General features: G+C 41.9%; 3 protein-coding genes across 4 annotated transcripts in view; 1 reads left to right on the top strand and 2 right to left on the bottom strand.

The window, feature by feature from the left end:
- LOC144666873 (uncharacterized) overlaps positions 1–2,528 on the bottom strand; it is a 63,208-nt gene extending 60,680 nt beyond the window's left edge. The window contains exon 1 of the mRNA XM_078528292.1: positions 1,367–2,528. Within this exon, the coding sequence (XP_078384418.1) occupies positions 1,367–2,277 (911 nt within the window). The 5' untranslated portion in view covers positions 2,278–2,528. The remainder of the gene's footprint in view (positions 1–1,366) is intronic.
- LOC144666892 (uncharacterized) overlaps positions 1–18,293 on the top strand; it is a 106,507-nt gene that overhangs the window by 43,061 nt on the left and 45,153 nt on the right. The gene's annotated exons all lie outside the window — the stretch shown is intronic.
- The window catches only part of LOC144666876 (myosin-IIIb-like), a 33,956-nt gene continuing 24,063 nt past the window's right edge, over positions 8,401–18,293 (bottom strand). Inside the window, exons 24-33 of one of the 2 annotated variants that reach the window (XM_078528299.1) lie at positions 17,765–17,851; positions 17,090–17,168; positions 16,047–16,243; positions 15,327–15,466; positions 14,225–14,294; positions 13,409–13,483; positions 13,012–13,077; positions 12,569–12,764; positions 10,287–11,279; positions 8,401–9,878 (exon numbers count right to left, since the gene is read on the bottom strand). In XM_078528299.1, coding sequence (XP_078384425.1) covers positions 10,708–11,279; positions 12,569–12,764; positions 13,012–13,077; positions 13,409–13,483; positions 14,225–14,294; positions 15,327–15,466; positions 16,047–16,243; positions 17,090–17,168; positions 17,765–17,851 — 1,482 coding nt within the window. In that variant the 3' untranslated portion in view covers positions 8,401–9,878; positions 10,287–10,707. Of the gene's footprint in view, positions 10,230–10,286; positions 11,280–12,568; positions 12,765–13,011; positions 13,078–13,408; positions 13,484–14,224; positions 14,295–15,326; positions 15,467–16,046; positions 16,244–17,089; positions 17,169–17,764; positions 17,852–18,293 lie in introns of both variants that reach the window. The other variant, XM_078528297.1, reaches the window with a different exon arrangement.

The following is an 18,293-nucleotide window of genomic DNA, read 5'->3' as shown; positions in this document are numbered from 1 at the left end:
TATAACCGGAATTTTTACGGTATATGTGTACAATGTAGAATCCCATTTTTTCTTGCTTCCAAAGGAAACCAAAGTTGGTGAGTTAACAGCAAAACTGTTGATAACTTCAGGAACAGAACAACTTTCTTTAATTTTGCAAAGACGTGTTTCGACGGTTACATTCGTCATCTTCGGTGCATCTTCGGTTATATTACGTTACCTAACAAATGCGAATACATACGCTTTCTTTGTAGGCACGCTGAACAAGGGCTCTTTTGGCCAGGTGCACGTGCACTTTGTAGTTTCGTTGAAAGTTTAAATCAAATGTTTTTGCGTTTGTTATGTAACATAATATTACGCTCACATTGTACGTTATATAAATCCACTTTGTTACAACAACAATTGCACTGAAGATGATGGATGTAACCGTTGAAACATGTTTGTAAAATTAAAGATAGTTAAATTAAAGTGTTTACCAAGGGAAGGGAATAGACCAATTCGGCTAACGTGTTTACATCGTTGTTGCCACCCAATTCAGATCATGTGATAATTCCTTTGGGAGGTTACAATTGTTCTGTTCGTTCATACTCCCATGCGCTCAGTTACGTGTGACAAAGGAATCATCACATGGTCTGAATTGGGTGGCAACAACGATGTAAACACGTTAGCCGAATTTGTCTATTGTCATTAAGTTCAAGTTATCAGAGGTTAAAAAAATGGAGGATTGGAGGAGTAGGGAGTCTACTATACACAGGACACTTAAGATATTGCCAATTATTATATAAACATCAGTGAAATACCAGGAAATCTTTTGCATGAAAAAATCATATCTTCAAACGTGAAAATAACATGTTATTTTCACATGTGAAGATATCGATTTCGGAACATTTTCTGACATTTTTGCCCTGTTTCAATGCTGAATGAGCCAAAGAAAGTCGATATTAAGTCGAAATATCTATTTGAACACTCGAAGATAAATTTCATATCTCTGCGCAACCATGTAATATCCTCTATTAATGGCAGTATAAAGGATACCGCATACACCAACCTTGTTAACTGGCTCATGGGTCTACGACTAATATACACTATCAATTTAAGGAAATTTATGCTAAGATTCCAGTTTAAAATTTCAGGCTAATGAAATGTTAACTTGGGTGACCACCTTGTGCTTTACATCACGGAAAATTATTCACCATTATGAATTCCATTTTCATTCAAAACACAGAAATGAACCTGCTTGCTTGCAATTTATGCAATTTTGGTTTGGTGCGATCTTTTACAAGGACTGAACTCCTCATGAAAAAATTTATCAAGACAAGCAAGGCTAACTTTGTATTTCACACCCATGGATACCCTTCTTTCATTTCTCCTTATCTAAGAATCTCACCTTCGCACGTTTTTTGATGTAGACTCTTCTTGTGCTGGTGAATCTTTGCCCGTCTCTTCTCCATCCTTGTTGCTTTCCTTTTTAGAACTCACACCTGTATCTTTTGTCTTCTTGTCTCCATCGCTTTCCTCCTTTTCCACTTTTTTCTGTGCACGACCACTTCTACGCACTTCTTTCTTTTCTACTTCTGGTTTAGCATTTGCATACTTTAGTTTCGATATGTCTTTGCCTCTAGAGATAGATTTTGATGCTGCATTCCCTGTTTTGGGTGTCTCGGAATCCTTCTTTACTTGAACACGTTTACGAGGAGAGCGCCTCAGTCCTTTGTCAGCCCCAGACTCCTTTCCATCCTCCTGGTCTTGATCTGTTGGGTTTCCTGTGGTGTCAACCAATGACATGCCATCTTTAGGCCAATTAGCGGAATTAGCCGAATCGACATCAGAATTACTTGTGCCAGGCAACGACCCGTCCCTTTTGTTAAGAATCCTATCTGCTTCAACTATTGAATCAAAGGACGGAAACATGGCGCCATGGAAACCAAGCTCGCCTGTGAGAAGAACATCGTGGTTTTGTTTTAGTGTATCACTGAGCACAGGGTCGCTGTATAGCAGATTTGTTTGACCACCTGAGCTCAGAACCTCATCGATTCTTTTAAAAGTGTCCGGTGGAAGAAAATGCTCGCTCAAGACATCTACTTCTGTGGGATTTCGCGTTAACTCGTGTACTTGGTCGTCGGTAAAAACAGGACTAATTGATGGTGTTATGTCTCGTAATTCCACATGTGAGCTGTCTGTTGAGATATCACATATCGACCAAACGCTTGATTGTGCAGTGCTTGCAACTGTAGATGCAGCAGTTGTTTGCGAAGGCACTGCTTCTGTGCTGTTATCAGATGCAACTTTCGTCTTCATGCGGAACAGAACGCAACTGCTCTCAAATTGATTTCAAAACACCTCCAGTCTGCCGCGATCGTCCGAGAGTTTACCCAAGATGTGCAAAATCTCCTGCGCAATGCCTCTCCAGAAGTATAAAAATAGCCTTATCATGAAAATAAAGACCAGATTAAAACATTCACCGACGAATAACTATAAATTAACAGCAAAACAACAAACAAACGTGTCTAGCTGCTGTCTTCCAGACCTTCCACAAGCCGCCATGTTGAACGTGGTCACGTGGCGATGTTTACACGCATGCACGCTCCCGCCATATATGGCGCGAAAAGACAGACTTTCCACCCCTCCCCGTTAAAAATGCCAGACGCACAACTGGTCCAAATCCGCCAGTGGATTATACATACCAAGAGAACATACATACTTTATTCGTCCCAAATGGGCTTTTCAGAATAAAGAGATAAATAAGTAACTTAAAAATTAATCAATTATTAAAATGTAATAAAAGTTTATAAAGAAAAAAAACAAAGGTAAAATAATTAGGTCTCTAAAAAATTTGAAATTAGCTCCACTTCAGGCAACATTTGAAGCTTTAGTGTTGGTTTCAACCCAACTTAAGAGTAGAGTCCAATGAGTTCCAGAGTTTAACTGTCCTGAAATAGAAAGTTCTTTGTCCTGTGGTGGTTTTATACAAAGGAATATTTAGCATTTGGGAGTTCCTCGTTGTACGCTTGGCGATGGTAGCTCTTTGGATATATTTAGAAAATAAAGAGACTGGTGCGCACTCAGTCATGTATTTAAATATAGATTACTTCATAGAAAGCGCGCCGTGCGGATTTATATTCACGAGTTGCAAAACTTTCGAAAACGAACGAGTGAGCGTAGCGAACGAGTGAATTTTCCAAAGTTTTGCAACGAGTGAATAAAAATCCGTACAAAGCACTCCGTCGGCGCGACGGAGAAAACAAAGCTGCAAATGCATATAGCTTTACAAGTGAATTCGCTATTTCAATCATATACAAGAAAAAAAGAACAAAAAATACTGGCGACAAACTATCCTAGACCTAAACTTTATTTAAATAAACACAATTCGTTACATTTATGCACCTATCAATGGTTTGCCCCAGGATGGGGAGGGGGGGGGGGGCAACCCACGGGAATTTGACATCGTAAGTTCTCCCAGGGTAGCGATTTTGACATCTAAAATGGTCTGCTGGGTTAGAAATTTAAGAGGAGATATGTGAAATTTGACATTCACTTGGTGCCCAGGGGTGGGGAATTCAACTCTGGATTCCAAAAAAATTTCAAATTCCCCTGGGGTTGCCCCCCCCCCCATCCTGGGGCAAACCATACGTTTAAAACTTCGTATCGCATTGAGTAAACTTCACCACAAGCGAATAAACTACAGTGGAACCCCGATATAACGATCCTCGATATAACGAAATTCCCGATATAACGATGAATATTCTATGTCCCGGCCAAAGTATGATGTATGGGACAGAACCCCGATATAACGATTTTCGATATAACGATATTCCCGATATAACGATGAGAATTTAGCGGACCGAACGTAAAATCTTCCCCGATATAACGATATTATCAGTATCGAATCAGTACACAGCCACAATTAAAGCAAAAAAACTGAATTAAATGCAATAACATAACACTGAGTAAAGGGGTAATCTCTAACGTTTCTGACAACAGCTTTATACTAGTTATTATTCAACACATGCGCGCGCTGCCCATATATGGTCAAAATGTTAACGATATCTGTCATCCGTACATAACAGATATCCTGCGTTATACGTAGGTTGCGAAGATTATTCCGAAATCTTGTAAAGCGCTGCATAATTACAGTTTTTCTTTCTGCAAAATGTGTTTCGTTGACAATTTGTTGAATAATAAAACAATTATCCTGCTCAATCTTGCGGAATATCGTCTGATTTTAGCCAACTCGGCCTACGGCCTCGTCGGCTAAGTATCAGGCGATATTCCGCGCGATTTCGCAGGATAATTGTTAATTATGCAACGCTTTCGAGTGGTATACTATGGAATATCCCACGAGTCACTTGTATTTTCTCGGTATACACACGAGCCTTTAGGCGAGTGTGTATACGAAGAAAATACAAGTGACACATAGTGGGATATTCTATAGTATACCACGAGAAAGTGTTGTGTAACTATTTTATACCATGCCATAGAAAATACGCTTACTAAATTTCGTCGAGAATCCAATCGCAGCGCACGATGGGAAGGTTGGGTTGAATACCGTCGAATATACAACGGCTTTCCTGTATTCTGATTGGCTGTATTTTCTATGGCATGGTATAAACGATGATATACGACAATGATACTAGCTGATACTGTATTTTAAGTCTCTTTATCCCGTAAAAAAGTATATGTTAGGTTCACCCGATATAACGATATTTCCGGTTATTTTTCGGCCATATCGTTATATCGGGAGTTTCGATATAACGATATAATTTTACTGCTCCCTTGGTATATCGTTATATCGGGGTTCCTTTGTACTGGCGAATCAACTAGCGAATGGTGAATAAATTGTTACAACACAAGGAGTCGGTTAATTAAACAATTATTACGAGGTAAATCCAGATTAAAAATGCAATTTACTTAACCAAGACAATCCCAAAAGTGCCTGAATATCATCAGCAAGTCCGCGGATGTGTTGTAGTTTCGATGAAAGCCTTGTCTTCGCTTTCACTTTTCGACACTTTGCCTTCGCCTGTCTTCACTTCGCCTTTGAAGAATGATTTTTATCACTGCTGTATTCTTTAGGTTTTGCTTAGCGTGTTTCTGTTGACAGGCATTTCCATTAAGTTCTTGAAAGGCAAACTTTTGTAAAGGAAGAAAACGTGTAGCCATGTTTTCAAACCATAAACTGCCGTCGGGAGCAAACTTGCGCTCGCTTTCTCTGGAAACCATTTGAATTCTCGCGCTGTGATTGTGATTGTGAATCCTGCTCAGGTTGTGCTCTGATGTGTTGCACCAAACGTTACAACAATAATATAGCTTGCTAAAGATTAAGGCATTAATTAAAATGGTTAAGGTGGTTGTGTCAAAAGCATGTTTAACTTGGACCCCCTAAAATGTGTTATTTTAAGTTTTTTTTTTCAACGTTCCCTTGAACGACAACAGAAAATCGTGAACTTAGTTCTATTCTTAGTTAAAGGCAACGACAGACTGTCAAGAACACAACCGCAGTAAATGTGTTTTTTTTACGCTTTCGGTATGGTTATTAAACGCGTATTTACTCCTAGTTTCACAACTAGTATTTACAAAGAAGCAAGAAAACTCGCTTTTGCATGCGCTTTTTCCGGTGGAAATCTCTTCATTTCCAGTTTCCAACTTTAATGGGAGCTTATACCACAAACAAAACACTTCTTACGCAGTAAAAGTCGAGGAAATTGCTCTTTGCTTTATCGGCTGTTTTAATGTATTATAGAAGCAATCTATTCTGTAAGGTAAAAACATCGTTAAACATAGTTTTGTACACACCGGCGCGAACTTTGACTATTTTATCTTTTCAATTTCCATGTTATATTCGTATCGTTTCCTTGTTTTGTTGATGACTTCGGGGGTGTTGGAAAGTTAAGTATGATCACATTTGTTGGGGGCCCCAAATCAGCTTGCGAATATGTACAGGGGGCCCAGGGGGGGGGGGGGTTACTCCGACTTGTAAATGACGGGGATGATCGAATGAAGGCAAAACTCAGGACCCAAAAAATCCCTTAGTCTTTCGACATTACCTAAAAAAATCCCTGGACCAAAAATAACCCCCCAAAAAATCCCTTGTCTAATTACCCCTAAATTGCCAGGAGGGGCAATAACGCTCAAGTTTGATTATTCATCATACCATAAATACGCCAAGGCACTTTAGTTTTTTTTTTAATACGCAAAAAAATCCCCTATTTGAATGAAGTCACCCAAAAAAATACTTGCCAAATATTCCAACCCAAAAAAATCCCGGAATCGAAAATTTCAAACCCAAAAAAATCCTTCGATCATCCCCGACATTTACAAGCCGGAGTACCCCCCCCCCCCTGGGACCGGGGGTCCAAATCCGCTAGGATACCGGCACAGCCAGGGAATTTTTTGAGTTCTTCGAAAACGTCTTTAATGGCCGTTTAACAAGGAAAATTCAATAAAGCTATAAGAAAATTTTGCAATGGCTCTCTGCAAATTAAAATACTGTGTGCCAAAGGAAACAGATCTTTGGTCCAGTTTCGTGTTACATTTCCTGGCATGCGATGAGAAGTTTTGTACAGGATTAAACGACCTTCTGAACAGAAATTTTTTTAGGCCAAAGCTCGTCATGAGTCACTGTTCAGTGTGACTGTTGTTAATTCAGCTAACTTTTCACCACAAAAAGAGACTTTCACAGAGTTTCGGTAATATATAGGGTGCTGATGGCTAAGGCAGCGCAAATTGAAAATAATATTTTTCGACATTTTTTCGGAGCACACGAAGGGTCTCTTCATGTCACGGAAAGGTACCAGCGATGTTTGGTATGATAGAGTTGAAAATTCATTCCGGCACCGGAACGTGATTTTGTTTAAGTGACAAGTGCTGTTAAGGGAGCTATAATGTCTCAATAATAAGCTGTGTTTTAATTGTATTAATCCTTCCTGATCTTCATTCGTGCTTTTTTCTTGTACTCTGACTCAGCCCGATAGAAATCAATTTTGGTTCGTGCAACACGAATTCCTGCAACATTTCGTCTCTGGGACAGGTGGCACGAAGTTCAACAAGTTGAAATCCGTGCAACATATATATATCGTAGGAAAAAACTGCTGCAAAATTCTTGTTTCACGAGCCAGAAACTAGCAGCGCGCACTCACGAGGGACGTGTCGCTGCGACATATCCCTGATACAATTCCTTCGGTGAATACATCCAGACGGACAAGTCGTCTGACGATTTGTTCGTCTAGTGTGCCGGAATTTAAGACGGGCTTTTTGACGACTTGTCCGTCCAGACGAGCAAGTCGTCGTCAAGAAATCTTCTACCTAGATGGCCAAATCGATTGGCAAATTCAGATGACTTGTACGTTCAAAATCGTGTCCGTCCCGTTTTCACACTAAGTCGAGTTGTCCGTCTCTAGTGTGAAAATGGCCATTCTGATTTTGTTGCCGCTATTTGTCCCAGCTACACGTCCCTGCTACATTTCCCCTCAGTGTAAACAACTCATGATTTTTATCGCTGCTTCATTGGACCTAGGCTAGATTTCCGCCGTCTCCTCGAGTCCGGTCACATGTCGCTGCGACGCACGTGTGCGGAGCCCTAAAATTGTTGAAATATGATGCAGCTGGGCCCACCTAGATAGTTCTCATGATACCCAATATTGTGCATCAACAAATGCGCGCGCTGCCCATATATGGTCAAAATGTTAACGATATCTGCCATCCGTACATAACAGATATCCTGCGATATACGTAGGTTGCGAAGATTCGTCCAAAAACTTGTAAAGCGCTGCATAATTAAAGCTTTTCTATCTGCAAAATGTGTTTCATTGACAATTTGTTGAATAATAAAACAATTATCCTGCTCAATCTTGCGGAATATCGTCTGATTTTAATCAACTCGGCCTACGGCCTCGTCGGCTAAGTATCAGGCCATATTCCGCGCGATTTCGCAGGATAATTGTGAAATAAATGTCTTTTGATCTTGTCTAAAATTAACGTCATTTACGTTGCAGTGATTTCTACAATAACATCTTGATGGACGACTACTGGGTTATACTATTACAAAATTAATTACAACACCCAATGTACGACACTATGCATATTACAGCTGAGTGGCAAGAGTCTGGTTGCATCTTGGTAATGAATGGTTATCTCCGAGCCATGAGGCCCATACAGCCGGAGATTATCCCGGTTTCCGTAGCATTAAGCGACTAGGAGTATTGCTACTCCCCCCTGGATGGGATGCTAGTCCATCGCAGGGTTACCCCCCAGCAGTAAATTCGCCGGTACCCATTTATACACCTAGGTGGAGAGAGGCACTATGAGAGTAAAGTGTCTTACCCAAGAACACAACGCAGCGCCCCGGCCAGGCCTCGAACCCGGGCCACTCGGAGTCGAGCGCGCTAACCATTAAGCCACTGCGCCTCCTCCCGTGAGGGGTACTTTGTTCAAATTAGTGGAAGAATATTTCACGAGTTGAATTTTATAAAAAAAAGTTGATAGAACTACCATTGCAGTCCTTTCAAAGTGTCTCAAAGAAACGCACCAAACTATTTTAATTCAAGTACATCAAGTACTTTGTAACCCGTTAGGGAGGGGAGGGGGGGGGGGGTTGTTCCATTATCTAATTGGAATAGCAGAGGAACGCAGTGTATCTACTGTAGTTGTGTGAAAGGGGTACCTTTTCTGCGGAAAATTAAGAATGGGGGTTCCTTCGGGGCGGAGCCTCCTGTCAATAAGAGCTTTGTCTGCCTCTTCCCAGGCGCCGGCCGGTCGGTTATGGCAGTACGGCGGGAAAACAGGGAGCGCGGGGGTTGATGGTTAAGTAGCGAGCCGCATCAGGCCCACAATGCCAAGCGAACCGTGCACGTCAGTCCCACAACGCGAGGACAACGCGAGGCGAAAAGGAGGAGGACGCCTGAAGATGAGGCAGGAGCTTTGTTGAGTACTCCCCAGCCCGCGCTCCCGCAGGGTGTAGCGTTACAAAAGTTATAGAGACGTCTTAAAATGTAATCGACAAACCTAACCTTCAGGAAGTTAAGAATATATCCCTACTTTTACCTTTTTAAATTCATTTTTACAAAGGATATTTCTAATACAAATGCATTTCATTGTAAAATATATTGATTTTCGCGTTTCCCTTATCCTGCAAGTTAACGCGGAAATGAAGCTATATAAATACTAGATTCCCTGCACTAGACTCTGTACATTTTCTACGCTACTAGTTGGGAAAATTGTTTAAATATCAAAATTATTGCACGGCATATCTCTAAGACGATTGTAATGCAGCCCGCGTGCTTGAAATGCAGAGAAATTAGATAAAATGGTCACTACTTTGGGCTAGACTCGACTAGATCCCTGCTCTTTTTTTCTTCTATCTTTCACATTACATCCTTTCTTTCTCATCAACTAGATCTTCTGAGATCTTTACTGTATGCCAAGGACTCCACGATTTTTACTTGTTGGTGGGTTAAATGATATCAACATCACTATTAAGGTTAAGCCAAAAACCGCGAGTTACAATTCGTTGCTGGAAAATATATATATTATGAACTAGGAAAACGTTTTTGGTGCTCGTAACGGCATGATCTGTTTTGAATTACCTAGGCCTTTTTTGAAGAATCGTTAACGTGGCATCCCGCTTTAACTGATGGCTTTCAGCCTATCAGAGCGTTCGTTATAACTGGGTTGTTTTATAACTACAGTCAACTCTCTCTTAACGGACACCTCTCTAAGACGGACACCTGGTGTTGGTCCCGTCCTTGCTGTTTTTCAGTCATTTTACTGTAACTAAACTCCCTATAAGACAGACACCTCTCTAAGACGGACAGTTGGAGCCGGTCCCGAAGGTGTCCGTCTTAGAGAGAGTTGACTTAGACTGCAAAACAGTCGCTTATTCTCTAAATTCGTTGGGAAAAGCGCTTATCGAGGGCGCAAAGCGCCGATCGTACTCGTCTGGCGAGCCTCGCACGCCAACAGTTTTGACATTGGCTCCAGACCTCTCGCTGTCGTTCGAAGACCGAGCGCGTTCTCAAAAGACACGACTGTTCTGCAGTCTAGAGTTACTGTATAAATAGCTCTGTCTCTCGCGTCCTTGCTATCATTAAAAAAATAGTCAAGAACTTATGTTTATTTAGAGCATCACACTACCTCTTTCTCGTCTATCTGATACCAATATTTTACATCGGTTTACTCTGATCTATTATTAATTATAGAGTTTACTCACTTTGCAATTAACTAAAGAAAAGCCACAAAGCGGCGTTAACGCTTCTCTCTTAGTTCCTTGCCCCCTGGTGGGGGATAGGGCCGGAGGAGGCGTTAACGCTTACTGTCGAGAAAACATGTCGGCAAATTTTCGTTGACCATCCGTAGAACATTTGCTCTTACTGTCCAATCAGAAAATAGCACGAGTATTACGAAGTTGTCACGTCGGCTTGTCGTCATCAGGTGACGTCACGTTGCTAAGAGACATCCTAGTGAAAAAAATTGCGATTGCGGGCTTAGTCAGTTTCCAACCGAATTGTTCCCTCGACTGAGTGCGTAGATTGCGTGACAGAAAAACATGCACCAAAAACGCCGTAGCATTTTGTTATATTTTTTGAGAATACAACCTCAATAGTCACCTTTGTAAATGTAATTTGGGTTATCACACAAAGCCTTGACACAAGAGCCGCGTGACAATGTGTCGCGTGACGATCCAAATTACGACTACGAAGACAATAGAAAAGATAGGGGAAAAAAGCGTTAACTTTACTTAAATTTAGACGAAGATCTTTTCTTTGCCTTTTCAGCCTTGTCATCGGCGACCTTTTTCTTCGCCCACACTTTCTTGGGTTTTTCGAGACCAGATGTCGATGTCACCACAGTATTTCTCGTTTCCTGATTCTGCGACACATTCACGATCCCCTGCGCAAAATCCAAGTTTGTTTCGCTCATCTGCCCAGGTCCCGCGTCCGTTACGTCGGAACTATTGCCAAATGCATCCGACAGGGACTGGGGCATGGGGGAAGCGCCATCGAAGCATTCTCCGGGGTCATCCTTGTCTTTCGTTTGAAGCGCCTTCAAGGGACTCTGACGAACCATCGTAAGTTCCTCCTTTTTACCATAAAGGAAAGGATTCATAGCCACTTCTGTTCGCGCCCATTGTTTTCGATTGAACTTGTCCGTGTCAACAAACCGTCGGGGGCGGATCTGTTGTTGAAAGTGTGCCACGGCGGCCATCTCGCGCGCATTTTTTGTCTTTGGACGAAGAATTGCTGGCAATGAATTCAGCATCTTTTGCTTCTCCTGCAGTTTTTTATCGCGGGCATATTTGCAGGCAGCTGTTAAAAAGAGGCAAATCAACGTATTCTTAATTAGATAACCAGTCACTAGAGCTTTTGATTGGCTTTTGACATCTTTCTGTTGGTTTCCCAAACTTCTCAGCTAATAAAAGAAAGATCAAACAACTACACGTGCAACTTTTTGACATGTTTTTGTTGGTTTTCCAGACTTCTCAACCAATTAAACAACCACTAATCGTGCGTGCAAACTTTGAAATATTTTTGTTGGTTTCCCAAACTTCTTTGTCAATCAAAGAACGAACAACCGCACATACAACTTTTTGACATCTTTTCGTTGGTTTTCCAGACTTCTCAAACAATCAAACAAGACACTAATCGCACGTGCAACGTTTTGAAATATTTTTGTTGGTTTTTAAACTTTTTAGCCAATCAAAGAACGAACAACCGCTCATGCAATGTTTTGGTTGGTTATTCAAACTGCTTAGCCAATCAAAGAAAAAACAACTGCACGTGCAATTTATCGGCACGTCGCGATTTTGACTTTTCCGCCCCCTCCCCCAATTCAACAGGATGTCCCCAACTAGAGGCTTTCTTCTCCGCATAGGTTGCCCAGGGAAGGCGGAGCAGTTTTCCAGGTGGGGGGCTGACTAGTGACTTTAAGTGGGGGGGGGGGGGGGCTTAAGAGACTCTTCTCTTAATAAGTCTTTATTTTTTCGGAAAAAGTGGGGGGGCTAAAGCCCTCCCAGCCCCCCTGCTCCGCCGTCCCTGTTGCCTTTCTTCCTCCGTCTCAGGAGATATCTCCTCCCTAGGAGTTTCCTCCTCCTCACGATATATCTCCACCTATGGGAATTCCCTCGTCGATAGGGGATATTTTCTCTCCAGGGCAGAGGCTTCTCTCCTTCCCAGGAGATCTCTCCAGCCCACAGGACTCCCTCCTCCCCGGGCACTATCACTTCCCACCCCAGGGGATTCATCATTCCCTCCTTATCGGGAAATATCTCGACCACAGGAAATATTTTCCTCTTCGGACGATATCTCCTCTTTTAGGGGATTCCCTCCTTCTCAGTACACTTGTCCTCCCCAGTTGATTCCCTCCTACTCGAGAACACCCCCTAGCTTTTCATGAAAACTTCATTTAACTTCGTAACATTGCAAGTTACCCTTTCCCTGTGCGACATTACAAGTAATCCTTTCCGTGCGTGACATTACAAGTCACCCTTTCAGTGCGTGACATTACAAGTAACCCTTTCTCTGCGTGACATTACAAGTTACCCTTCCTTTCGTGACAATACAAGTGTTTTTTTCACCATCTCCTTGTGTCACATTACCTTTTCCTTGTTCTACGGCCTGCAACACGTCGAGCTGAACCCAACATGGTGTGTCAACGTCATCTTCGCCATCTTTTACAAAACTAAAGTAGATCGAGGCACTCGACAAGATGCTTGTCTCAATACTGGCGTCAAAATTCTTAGTCTGTGAGCAGTAATGGCGAACCGTTACAGCGAAAGATTCCCAGTCAAAAACCTGAAAAGCAGGAAAAGAGATGTCACGACGATAATTTCCCCGCATTGATCGGTGTCTTAACTCTCCCAGCCTGCATGTTAGACAATAAGTTGCAGTTAAAGGGAGGGCTCTACCTGAATTTGAATGTAATTTTAAGAGGTTTAAAGAAGGGATCGAAGAAAGAGTCGGGGATTGAGTGTAACAATACGCTTAGATCCCAGCTGGCTCTCCCGGTCACTAAAATTAGATGAATTATTTAACAACCCACCTGCAGCGTGGCATCTTTTTCCAAGACACCTTTTAAATCGATCACTTCATCGGATAAGAAATGACCCTACAAACAAATGAACAAACGAACAAATAGCTTTCTTATTCAAATTTCAACAGAAGAAGGCAGGAAAACCATTTTCTCATCGGCGTAAATTTTCAAAGGGACATTCCATTTTGTTATTCCCCCCCCCCCCCCCCCGCTAAGGATTGCGGGGTTTTGCAAAGAGGGGTTCGACCAAATTTAGACCCTTCAGACATTTTTCCCAAAGGTTCCAGCAAAAAAAATCAAACTCTCGGATTTCATGGCCCCCCAAAAGTCGGTTCCTCCCCCTGGGGGGGGGGGGGGGGGTGGGGAAAAAAAGGATCGTCCCAAATCAATGAACGTTCTACCCTACCTTGACGAAAATGTTGTTCTTGCTTCCTCGAGTCGCCCAAATGTTCCCCTCTTCATCATTCACAACCTCCACACCCTGTACACAAATTAAACACAGTCAGAAGACAGAAACGTTTGCAACAACGAAAAACAAGAATGGTCCATTACAGCAGAGTTGTTTCCAGTTTCTGGTAATAACTGTCGTGTCAACCAAATCCAAAGTATCAAACTAGACTTTCACGACAAACGCAAATATTAAACGCAATGGACCAATCTGAATTCGAAGCAAAAATATGCAACCAGCGCGGAAATACGTGCAGCCGGTGCTCGGCGCGGGAAACGCGCAACCCGAGCCAAGCGCGGGAAAAAGGTGCAACAGGCGCCCTGCACACAACTAGTGCCAAGCGCAGGAAAACGCCCGTAACCCAATTAGTTTTGCCTTGCCCCTGATTGGTTGAGAAACGTTTGCCCTGATTGGATGGAACATGTCACACAAGATTTTTGACCAATAAAAGATCACATGGATCATGAGAGCTGCGCGTTAAACAGTGCAACCTCGTTCCCAGGGTCTCTCCCGCCTTCACCTGCTCTGGGGGGCATGGAGAGAGAGACCCTGGGAACGAGGTTGATAAGAGTGCACGTACTTCACCGAATATGAGCGAGGATGCTTCTGCGAACTGGTCAATAGCGAGTTTCGTTTACTGTGGTTAGTCATTGTGTTTGCTTTGGTTTTGGTTCGCGACAGTCCATTGAAAACTGTTCTTATGAATAGTAGATATCTTCTTGAATAATAAAATGCTGTGTTTGTTCTCTAAAGAGAGAGTATAAGAGAGCTCACCTTTCCAACGTAGCTACGGACTTTCGTAACCTTAGGGTCGGAACTCGGTGGTAAGGCTCCTAGGCCGATTCTGTAAAGTAACAGTTGAAGCAAGTTACGAACTCCTTTCTTAATTTTGCTTTATACCTGACTGCAAAAGCGTTGTTTTAGAAGAAAGCTTAATGAAATAAGGACAAATAGGAATTTATTAGGCATTACCACCGAAGAAACGGCCTCAAAACGCCTCAAAATACACGTAAATCAGATTATCTTCAAACACGATTAACATGTGCACAGATATAAACTCGTGAGTTTCCTGTAAATGCTGCCAGCTATGATGATTAAGCTTATTAATTCCTGAATGTGTGTCCAGCAGTAGCAATGAAATATATATATGATAAATGCAAATGCGGCCTTACACTACTGAAGACCTGAAAAAAAATTTTCAGGCTCTGAGCGGGAGTAGAACCCACGACTCCCGCTCAGAGCCTGAAAATTTTTTTTCAGTCTTCAGTAGTGTAGGCCGCATTTCATTTATCATATATTTATTAATTCCTATTTTGATTTTTGATTTTTCGTTTTGATAATATGGCAAGGTTATTTTAATTAGGTGAATTAATAAACCTTTGGTGTTTTCCTATTATCGTTATCTATTGTTTTGAGGTTTTGTTTTATTTGACGTGAATTTTGTACATCGTAAAATGACTTTTAAAAAAGTATGTAGACATTATTCATGTAACTTTTGATATCAAATCATAAAAACATTATAGGTTCATTGAAGTCAAAGCTGTTGTTTAAAACGGGTTATCGCAAAGTGCGAGGCAGCGAGGCGTGCGATCCATTCCGGTTAGCCTAAATGCCAATCCGGTTAGCTTAAATAGCACTCCGGTTAGCCTAAAGTTAGCTAGGACGGCTTGCTGTTAGCCTTCTTATTTGGAGTTGGGATTTCTGCCTCGCCTCGCATGCCTCGCACGTTTTACGTTTAGTCTAAAAGTCTTAGTCTCAAAGCTCTCCTTTGGGCTCTCGCCTCGGGGATCTGGGCGCTAGGAAGTTAGAAGGTGGAAGGAGCGCCTGAATCCCAAGCGGTAAACCTGTCCGCATGGTATTGTTTTATGCTAAATACCTTGTCACGTCAAACGCATTGCTCGAGCCATCAATAACTATTGAAGGGCGATCAATAAAGAACTCTCCTCGAGGTGATTCTCTTTCGAAACAGGTGATTTTACACCAAACTTGTGGCGCAGCGTCAAAATCTTCAGAGTCCTTTAGTAAATAAAATATAACTCAGCTTAAAAAAACGTTGCTTTACAAAGGAAACCACAAGATCAGTTTTAAAAATGCTCTCTTGCTTGGGCTTAATGAAGCTAAAACTATAATTTGAGATTATATTTCTACACATAGAGCATACGTTTTTGACAGAATTACAGCGAAGAGGGGGGTCGGTAAAGGGTACTTTCGTTAACTCAAATTGACCAATTTTTGCGTGAAGCGTGACTGCCTTTTCTGTGTAAAAGATAATTTGCTTTATAGGCAGATCTAGCAGAGGGGTTAAGCGACAGAACGTTAACTTCCGGTGCTGGCGCTGCCCCTTGCCACAAAATCACGAGGGCATTTTGCAAGATTCACGCCTTGACCAGAACGGGACGGGGTCTTGGTCCACGTACTTTCAATTTTCAGTCCCCTTCAGAGCCTAACCCAACCACCCCCACCCCGCCACCTTCGGTCAGTTCTGTGACTAAAATGGAACTCATGAACCAACTAAACTAACTAAGTTCCACAAGCAATGGAAGTTGGTACATTTAAGTGTAATTTCTTTACGTGGGCAATAGAAAAAACAACTCACAACTGAAAACGTCGATTCAATGGACATTATGGATAAGTCCGACACCCGAGACCGTGGTGGACCGGGGCGAGTCGGGGACTCTGGGCCGAATAGATCTGAGATAGAACCCAGTGATACGTTTGAGACTTTCTTCTGCGGAGACTTGGGGCGAGGAGATGTCGGTGGAAATCCATCCGGTGAATCTATGTCATCAAAACCTGATGAAAGGAAGCACTGAACATGTTAGAAACGAACAAAAATGAATCAAAACTAGTTTTCTTGCTTAGTTAGCAAACAAGATAGCCCAATCAATTCAGTTTCCAGCACTTTCCAATAACATAAATTTTGATGCTATTGGTGCTATAATTATGGCGTCAAGGAAATGCCCAATGAACATGTTGTTATATCATTTTTGTGACGCAATAGGTTACCAGTGATTGGAAATCTTTCTGATGCCAAAACTGATGCGTCAACTGAAAAAGAGTCGTAGTATTGATCCGTTAAAGTTGAGGTGCTGAAAAATTCAGGAAACTGCTTTGAGCCACCTTAGCGTTTTGCTACTTTGTCAAGATCGTTCTTCTCTGGTCGGACGAGTGTGGAGGGAGGGGGAGGGGTACTGAGTTTGGAAGATCCTCCATTTACTGATCAAAAGGAATGGAACCGACCTTCAGTAGAAGGCTTCATCATCTGGCTCCATGGCGTCCCTTTTTTTTTTAAAGCCAGCGGGGCATTGACCGAAAAATAAGCCTACATTTTTTAATTAAGTTCGAATTTTTGTGATTGGCTATTTAAAAAAAAAAGAACTGTTTCAAGAGCGTAAGTCCCTCTCAATCTTCCCCAATCTTAAACATGCTTGTTTCCATTTTTTTGTTTACTGTAACTACTTTGATGTCATTCTACCTTTGTTAACTGTTATTTTAGTGCTACTTTCGAACTGAAGGTACCTTTGCTCATCGCCAAAAAGTGACCTAATAAATCTCGGCGTAGTTGTGGGCAAATTCCACTAGCCTACCCTACCTGCGTCGTTTTGAAAGGCTAAAAAACATTTACCAAGAACTACAAACCTGTCGGTTGTGAGGAAGCAGACGGGCTCTTTTGATTTAACACGTTAGGACTCCAGGCCTGTTTTTGCACGTTGGCTTGCTAAACAACAACAAAAAGTAATTATAGTGTCAATAAGGCAACCAATAGTCACGATTCTCGTTTAAAATGCTCTCAAATGAACGGTTAGAGGAAGAACTTATTTATAAAGGGGCTTTGTCGCGGATTTTATCAGATTTTTAAACAGCAAAATTTTATATTTGTGTTGCAGGAAATCGAATCCGTTTTATTACAAATTGCTATATAAGAGCACTGAAACTGTTAACGAGCGTCTTTGGCTGCGGATGGCTCGGATGGAAATGGAGTTGCACACGAGAAGAAGAGGCTTAACTTTTCAAGTTGTTTCCGCGCGTCTTCAAAAAGTCTATATTTATAGCCGTAGTTTGATTTGTATCCGCAAATTTAGTTTATGTTTTTTCTTTAGATGTTTAAAGATAATATTTTTCATGGGTTAAGTTGCCTACCACTACAGCGTTTCAGAACAGTTTAGACCAAAAATCTGCAAACTCCCTGTGACGTAGTTCCTTTAACCGAAATTGGCCGCTTGGTAGGAAAGAAAGGAGATTTTTGCTTAAAAACACGCTGCACGCCTACACTAAGCTACACGATACACAGTACACGCCAACACGCTGCAGTACCTCGGTTAGTCTCAGCTTTTGCTTCGCGTCTTCTTCTGTCACTTGATTTGAATTATGTTCAAATATCAAATCGCTACCACTGCTGATCTACAAGAAAAATGCAGGGAAGGGATAATGAAAGGCAAGTCCTCTTGATCTATAATGATATTCTCCTAGCTAGTATTATATAGAATGTGTGGGGCAAGTAGGGAGAATTTGAATGTTGACTTCAGGTTGTAAATAAAAGGTTGGTTCTCATATGATCGCCCCGATCGTTTCTATCGCATCGATCGTTAGAAAAAGCTGAGACGATCGTAGGCGATCGAAGCGATTGGAAGCGATCGCGGGTTCTCATATGATTGTCCCGATCGCCTGGTGTGAGCAAAGACCTACGAAAAACAATCATTTCAGCCCTAGATCCAACACAATGGCAGCCTTTAATGAAAGAGCAAAGCTAGTGCCTGTGTACAGTTTTTTTGGGGGCGGGCGGCTGCCAGGCTACAAAACTAGTGGCCTCCTACCTTCTCAGTTATTATAGTTTTACGGCGAA

The sequence above is a fragment of the Oculina patagonica genome, chromosome 9, assembly GCF_052425735.1.
Source record: "Oculina patagonica isolate OP01 chromosome 9, crgOcupat, whole genome shotgun sequence".
NCBI lineage: Eukaryota > Metazoa > Cnidaria > Anthozoa > Scleractinia > Oculinidae > Oculina > Oculina patagonica.
Note: the sequence above shows the minus strand (reverse complement) of the source record. Positions and strands in the feature narration are given on the sequence as shown.